General features: G+C 46.5%; 1 protein-coding gene across 1 annotated transcript in view; it reads right to left on the reverse strand.

Moving 5' to 3' along the window:
- The window catches only part of SBK1 (SH3 domain binding kinase 1), a 71,011-nt gene extending 63,556 nt beyond the window's left edge, over positions 1–7,455 (reverse strand). The window contains exon 1 of the mRNA XM_087973226.1: positions 7,056–7,455. Coding sequence (XP_087829352.1) covers positions 7,056–7,117 — 62 coding nt within the window. The 5' untranslated portion in view covers positions 7,118–7,455. The remainder of the gene's footprint in view (positions 1–7,055) is intronic.
- Between the last annotated feature and the right edge of the window lie 684 nt (positions 7,456–8,139).

Here is an 8,139-nt window from a genome sequence, read left to right on the forward strand (position 1 = left end):
GGTGAGTTGGCCATGACGAGTTGGACAGACCGAGTTGGACAGACCGAGTTGGCTGTGGTGAGTTGGCTGTGGCGAGTTGGCCGTGGCCAATTGTCATGGACTCCTGCTCAAGGAGGAGGCCTCCTACCATTCCAGACAAATCCAACTTGTATTCCCCTTTTGCTCTTCTGTTACTTACTCTGATTCCCCTTATCATTTCCAAATGGTAACATGACTTCCCCTTTTCCATTACTAAACTAGGTTAACTTCATCAGTGCTAGTGATGAAATGTCTACAAGCAAACAGCCAAGCTCAAGGGAGCACCAGGGACCCCACAGTTCAAGCCCTGGGCTACAAATATTCTCTGATCAATTCTGAGGTTTCTTCCCATCCCTTAAATCCCAATTCCTGCTTCTGAGTCGTCAACCATTCAGCTTGAGAGTCTGCTGCACCAGCAGAGAGGTTTGAGGCTGCCAATTTCTCTTTGTATTTTTTTGTTTCTTTACGACCTTGGAAAGTATTCATTGGAAAGAAGCTCCCATCCATCACCATCTGCTTGGCATGATCACATCCATTTAAAACAAGAGGTTATGGCCATAACCCAGCAGGATGGCCAGGGATGGAAAAGTAGGCAATTACCAGACTCACCGAGACTGGATGGGAAGGACATTGGATGAACTGGTTCAAGTTTTGGGTCTGGTTGACACCTGGCTGACGGTGGAGTAGGATTATGGAAATAGAGGCAGAGGGATAATTGTCCTGAGCTGCAGATTATGAAGGTAAGCGTCCTCTCAGGTTCAATACAGGTAGTCATTTAATCATCTTCATTTAACAATCTCATAATCCCTTGCGGGGTGAAGTCTAGGCAACTGAATAGAGCTGAGTATTTACTGGCCGGATGCCCTTCCTGTCACCAAAGTGGAGTTTTGTTCAGCAGATATATATTCTCAGTGTGCCCAAAGAGAGAAAAATATCTGCCTCTACACCTAGGATCGAACAGTTAATTTAATGAATGTCCAAAATTATAACGGCACTGAAGAAAGTGACTTTCACACTGACAACCATCCTAGCATCTTCGTAGTCGCATTCAGACGATTGGCAACTGACTCGTATTTAGGACGGTTGCCGTGTCCTCTGGGGTTCACGTGATCCCCTTTTGCGGCCTTCTGAGAAGCAAAGTCCAAGGGGGAAGCCAGATTAACTTAACAAGCAGGTGACTAGCTTAACCCCTGCAGGGATCCACTTAACAACAACAGTGGCAAGAAAGGTCGTAAAATGGAGCAAAACTCCCTTGAGTCCTGTTTCACTTAGCCACTGAAATTTGAGGCTCAATTGTGGTCGTATTGGAAAGGATCAGAAGGAATTGGAAGTGATCAAGTCGAAATCTACAGTATATTTAACCCTTGACCTACAACCGTAATGGGGCCTGCCGATTACAGCAGCAAGACACGATGGACGTAAAACAGGTCATCATGTGATCGACCCAGTTTTACAACCTTTTTTGCAGCAGTCATTAAACCTTTTTTTTTTTTTTGTAATCCGGCATTTTATTGCCAAAATCTGCAAGTTATTCCAACAGGAAAGTATCCGAATTTGCTTTCTTCTTCTTTTTTTTTCTCTCTCCAAACATAACGCTCCCTTCTGAGAAATATTGTTTTCCAAGACAAAAAGGAGAGTGTTCTTAGCACAATCTGGGCTGTTTTCCAAGCGCGTGAGTTTGCCCTGCCACATCTGAGAAGCTTCGCCAGGGGCTTTTGTGTCACCTCCAAAATAATTCTGCAAATTGGTTTGGCTGGTGGCTTCGTGCGTTGCACTCCTGTGATTAATTGAATAAGCCACGGCGACTGAGTTGTGAGTTCACACATCATCATGCGAAGCCCAAATCGAGCCAAACACCTCTGCACGAGCTGAATACTTTATAATTGTCGGATAATTTTCAGCATATGGCTTTATGAGCCAATAGGTTGCCCACTGCTGAGCATAAATGACCCCCCGCCATGTCACCTTGGAAGCCATGTTTTCTGTGAGGCTTCTGAGCTGCCACATTCCCTGCCTGGGAATTTGGAGTGAGGGATCTCAAGGAGCAGCGGAAGATTAGCCACAACAACAATCCTTTCTCAGAACGTCAAGGACATGTTACTCCGCACTAGTGGTAGGATTCAAATTTTTTTACTAGTAATTTTTTTCTGTGGGCATGGCTTGGTGGGCATGGCAGGCGAAGGATACTGCAAAATCTCCATTTCTACCCCACTCCAGGGGAAGGATACTGCAAAATCCCCATCACACCCCACTAACCTGCTTTCCAGCTCTGTTCTCCTATGCAGGGAAACCAAAGAAGACCCAGCCAATCAGCTGGGACTCAGGAGGCAGAGAATACATGGGGGTGGGACCAGTCAGAGGTGGTATTTGCCAGTTCTCCGAACTACTCAAAATCTCTGCTACTGGTTCTCCAGAACTGGTCAGAACTGGCTGAATACCACCACTGCTCTGCAGCTGGAGGGGAGTGCCTGGGGATAATTTCCACTTGGAACGAAGTCATGATTGGACCATATAATGGACGATTGGGTGCAGGGGTTGGATTTTGGATTTTCTTTGGGCTGGGGAAAACCCGGAACTCTCAAATTCAGGTTTTCTCCAGATGTGCCAATATGACATCTCTAATAAAAAATGGAGAAGATGATATTCTTGGAGTCTCTTTCTCCGGAGGTTGTTACTTGGAACACTGACACACAGTCAGGGATCTAGGAAATTTTGTTCATGTTAGGTTTAGACAACACTCTTTCCCCTTCCTCTTAAGAAGTAGCCTTCAATATTCGGGTTATAAGAGGATCTTAAGCCGTGCAGATTTTATATCAGATTAATAGGGGGAAATACAATTGGTCCTTGACATACAACTGTAATGGAGTCTGCCCATTGTGGTTGTAAAATTATGACAGTCATAAATCACACTCGCTTATGTGACCGACCAGATTTTATGGCAAAGCCACGATTTGCTGTGGGTGCAGTTTTACTGGAAGTACTACTTTTCAGCAAAACTATCATTAAACACATAGTTTAATGATCCCAGAAAGTGGGAATATGCTAGGAAGAAGATGGATGGTTTTGCCCATCAGAGGAGCTAATAAGGTGGTTAGATGTTCCGCGACAGAGTCGATGCTGCTGACCGTTTGTCTGGGTAGAGTTCCCTCTTTGTGGGTTTTAGGGAAACCAAAGTCCTTTTGAAAAAACATCCTTGGGACCCTGACCTAGGTGTTCCCAATTTCCCATCATAGACTGGGTTGGTGCAACTTCCCAAGGGATAATGAGGTTAGGTTGGGGGTGGATGCTGGTTTGATTCATACAACACACTCTATTAGGAGAAAATGAAGTTGGTTATTTTGCAGTCTGGCCTGGTGGGAAAAAATGCTTTGTAGGGGTGAGCCAGCAGTTGTAGGTTGGCATGTTCCATGTTGTGTTCCGTCCCACAAATTCTAGCCGAGCAAACTGGGCTTGAGGTGTTCTGTGGACACACAACTATGATCCTTCCTCCTCCTGAATGGATTTGTTTGATGTCATCGGAAGGAGGGAGGTGGGAAAATTTGGGAAGAGGTGTGTTTCTAAGGTTAAAGTCAACAGAAGTGAACATGGCTGCCACAGCAGTGGAGTATAGGTCTTGCAAGTCCGTCAATGTACGTGATGCTTATCAAAAGAGACAACTCTTCCATCACGCTGGCCTAGCTACCATCATGACTTTTGACATACCCTGTGGCTGCCTCTGCAATTGGAAGATTGCAAGGAGAAAATAACGTGTGTCGGTCTTAAAAAGCCAGGTTTCTGGCACAGCAAATGCAATATAGATACATAATGTTTCCTGACAACATTTTCCAATCTGTTGCTCTCTTTTACCAAACAAATCTTCAGTTTTTACCAATCTACAAGCTTGGTTTGCACCGCTATTTTAAGCAGAGGTGTGGGCAGTGTGGAAAAAAAAAAAGACAGGACATCAATCTAATAAGTAAATAAGCTGGGTTCTAGAGGACAATTTAGCACCAAATGTCCACCATTTTGATCAGGTTTTGTTGAAGTTTCTCAGCAATTTAACTTCTTCTTGCTAAGAGGCCAAGCTGCTATCAAGCAAGCTTGCTAGGGGGCCGTGCATAAGCGCACCAACATGCCTACCGTCCCTGTCCTATTGTTTCTTTTATTTTTTAATTTTTCTTATATGTATCCATGTATTCATAACTATGTTTTTACTTATACCTATTATCTTGTAAGCAATTGACAAAAATAAATAAATGAATGAATGAATGAATAAATAAATAAAAGCTCAGCTCTTGCAGGGCCATCCGGTCGCTCATAATCTGAGCCCAGGAGAAGGCTGAGTCAGCAATGGGACACCTGCTTTGCTGCTATGCTGATTGTACAGTCCCACACTAAAGGCTGAATTCTTAGGCTGGATTCACCCAACACGCAAAGCTGAACTCTTCGTGATTTCAAACCCTCTGTCTGAAATGGTATTAAATTTCCCACTTTGAGCAGGGGGTTGGATTAGAATAGGGGTCCGCAAACCCTGGTCCAAGGACCGGCACCGGGCCGTGGCAAAGCAACAACCAGGCTATGTAAACAAGCAAAGCCTCATCCGCGGGATCCAGGCAGCATGCAACTCCGTGCCCCATCTGGTCCAGCAGAAAAAAACCTTTCTCCATGGAACCAGTCCCTAGTGATCGAAAGGTTGGGGGCTGCTGGACTAGTGTCAGCCTTGGAAGCCATATTTTACTTGGAAGCTTTGAGGCTACCACATTTAGTGCCTGGGAAATTGGGAGGGGGGATTTCTTAGTGAGTAGAAGTTTCAAGGCTCAACAACATTCTTTCTTAGTAGTCAAGGACATGTTGCCCTGCACCTGGACGGGAGTGTCTGGAGGAATGGCTCCAGTTGGGATGATGTTTGATTGGGCCATGTGATGGGCTGATGGGTGCAGGGGATGGATCTTTGAATTTCTCTTGGGGAAGGGAAAACCCAGAACTCTCAGATTTGGGTTTTTCCAGGTGTGCCAATATGACTTCTCTCATAAATTCTTACTTGGAAGGACTTTGTTTCTGAGCGCTGAACGGTTACGGGGGAGTTTCATTGGAACGCTGACACAATCCCTAGTGATCAAAAGGTTGGGGTCTGCTGGACTAGAAGACCTTCAAGGTCCCTTCCAACTCTGTAATTCTGTTACTCTGACCCCAGGGACCATAGTAGACTAGGCCCCCTATCCTCCACCATCTCCGAAAGTTGCCCAAACTCGCGTTCCTTGTGTCGATGACACTATCTAACTATCTTCTCCTCTGCTGTCCCCTTCCCCTTTGGCCTTCCATCTTCCCCAATATTCAGGGTCTTTTCCATGGTATCTTGTCTTCTCATTTGGTGGCCAAAGTAGTGGAGCTTCAGATTGGCTGTCTGTCCTTCTAAAGATTTCCCTTAAGATTGACTGATTTGGACAGATCTTAATACAGGACTATTCAAACGAACTGTGGTCAAGTAAAACTAGTTTAGCCTGACTGGGGAGCCTCATTCTGGTATAAAGCAGATTGATCTTGAGCTCAAGAGACAGCACAAAAAAATCATTCTCTCTTTGGGGAAAAATAGAAGGAGGAAGCAGAGGTGGTATTCAAGCCAGTTTGGACCGGTTCTGGTGCATTCGGTAGCAAAAATTTTGACACACTCTCCAAACCGGTTGGAAAAATTTGAAACCCACCACTGGGAGGAAGGCATGTTGGATATGTTCGCCGGCTTGAGTTATTTGTAAAAATAATAAAAGGGGACATACCAATAAATACATAATTAGGTAAGCAACATATTATGCCCAGGGGATTCCTTCCCCCCAGAACCATTTCTGCTCTAAGGAAAAAAGAGAAGATGAATGAGGTGGAGAGGCGGAGGAACGGGACAACCTGCTTGCATCAACTCTGTTAGTGGTTGAGAAGAGTCACAAACTCATAAGGGGAAAGGATGTAAGAAGTGACATCATCTCTGATCTCTGCTTGAAAATTGGCTGGGCATAAAGCCTCGATCTCTGCAGAGAGAACCATGGCAACTCTATTCCTCCGAGGAGTTTCGACAGGCTTCTGAACCAGGGTTTATCTAACGATCACCACACTATAAAAAAGAGGTTGAGACTCTAGAAAGAGTGCAGAGAAGAGCAGCCAGGATGATGAGGGGACTGGAGGCTAAAACATACGATGAACGGTTGCAGGAACTGGGCTTGGCTAGTTTAGTGAAGAGAAGGACCAGGGGAGACAGGATAGCAGTCTTCCAATATGTGAGGCGCTGCCACAGAGAGGAGGAAGGGGTCAAGCTAATTTCCAAAGCACCCGAAGGCCAGACAAGGAATAATAATGGATGGAAACTGAACAAGGAGATTCAACCTGGAAATAAGGAGACATTTTCTGACACAGCAATCAACTAATGGAGCAGAAGTTGCCTTCGGGAGTGGTGGGAGCTTCATCCCTGGAAGCTTTCAAGAAGAGACTGAACTGCCTTCTGTCAGAAATGGTGTAGGGTCTCCTGCTTGGGCAGGGGGTTGGACTAGATGACCTACAAGGTCCCTTCCAGCTCTGTTAATCTGTTAATCCTGTTAACTTCCTGTTTTGCATTTACAGCCCTGCAACCTAGACCAACCCAAATTGCTAAGCTAAAAAAGGTAGCTGGTTGGCTTGGGGTGCCATGTGCGTTTGGGTTCACCGCCTACCTTTCAGAGCAGGCCGTTCTGGGCACGGCAGAATAATAGTCTGATCTGGTCTAAGGGAGGTTTTTAATCTCCTAACCTTTGCCTCGGTGAAATGGGCCGCAGAGCTCGCTTGCATCGTCAGACTGTATTTCTAGGAGGGGAGAAACAAGGGCAACGGTGTCCCTGAGCATGCACAGACCACCTGCATGTTATCTCTCAAGTCAGCGTAAAACAACCACCCACCCTGCACTGTGCGCACCTGGGATCGAGGTTTAGGATTCCTTATTTCTGACCTTTGGCACCTGGACATCCAAAACACCTGGACTCCTGCATATTTGCCTACCCCACTTTGCACGGGGCGCGCAGAGAAATATGGGGACCTACCTGTTGGATTGCAAAGGCTGGAGTTCCTCCTTCTGGAAGCAGGTGAAGCAGAAGGAATCCATCTTTCCGAGGAAGCAAAGCAACGGGCGATCCTGGCCAGGCCACCCCTGACAGGCATCAGCATTTTGCAAAGAACGGGGTGAGCTCTCCACACTCAGCTGTTCTGGCCCAGCTTCCACGGGCAAACATTTCGCACCTTCCTTTCTCCAATTTCCTGCTGCTCCTTCCAGGGTGCAAAAGGTGTCCCCCCTTGTTACGGGGTTGCTCTGCTGGGGATGGAAACCAGGAACTTTAGAGCCGGTTGCTTTGTAGGTATCTAGCAAATGCCTTGACAGGTCTCCCGGCTTCCATTGAGGAACGGCTTTTCCTTGAAAATTGGGGCCACCTTCAGAAGACCTTGCTTAACAGCTTTTGAGGGTGTCCTTCCTTGGGGAACCTTTGACGTTGATGTCTTCTAGGAAGACCGAACAGGGAGGCCTCAGCGTCTGTGTCTTCTCCTCTTGTTCAAGCTTGCGATGGCCTGTTAGCTCCAGGCGTAGACTTCCAAAGAGACCTTCTTCCAGAACCAGAGAAGAGGTCAAGGAAGTTCTCAATCTTCCGCCAGAAAGATTGACAAACTCGTCATCAAGTCTTTTGAGATTTCTCCCATGCCTCTTTGCTGGTCACTTCCCGAAAAGTAAGCCTACCATCTGCTGGAGAGGTTTTGTCTTCGCTGACGCTGAGAGATGATGGGGAGAATCCCATTCAGCCCAGATGACCAAGCCAGGCTTTAGCCCTTCGATCTTCCAGACATCCTAGGACAACTTGCCTGGTGGAAAGTTTTCGTTTCCCTTTGGGAAGGGACTTTGCGGGCGGAGGCAGCCAGCTCGACACTCTGGACCTCTTGGTCAGGACGAGGAGAAGTGACGCCTTGGCAGAAGGTGGCACTTCTATGAGTGTGTGCGTTTGAGGGAGAGAGAGAGAGAGGGAGAGAATATGTGTATGCCTAGGCAGGCATCCACACAGAAGAGGAAGGAAGGGAAGGATTCACCCTGGGCAACCAAGCCTGCTCACGGTCTCTTTTGCCCTGGGCATCAAAACTTCA

Source organism: Notechis scutatus, chromosome 12 (assembly GCF_049901735.1).
Source record: "Notechis scutatus isolate UNSWTSFEM ecotype Mainland chromosome 12, rNotScu1.2, whole genome shotgun sequence".
Classification (NCBI taxonomy): Eukaryota; Metazoa; Chordata; class Lepidosauria; order Squamata; family Elapidae; genus Notechis; species Notechis scutatus.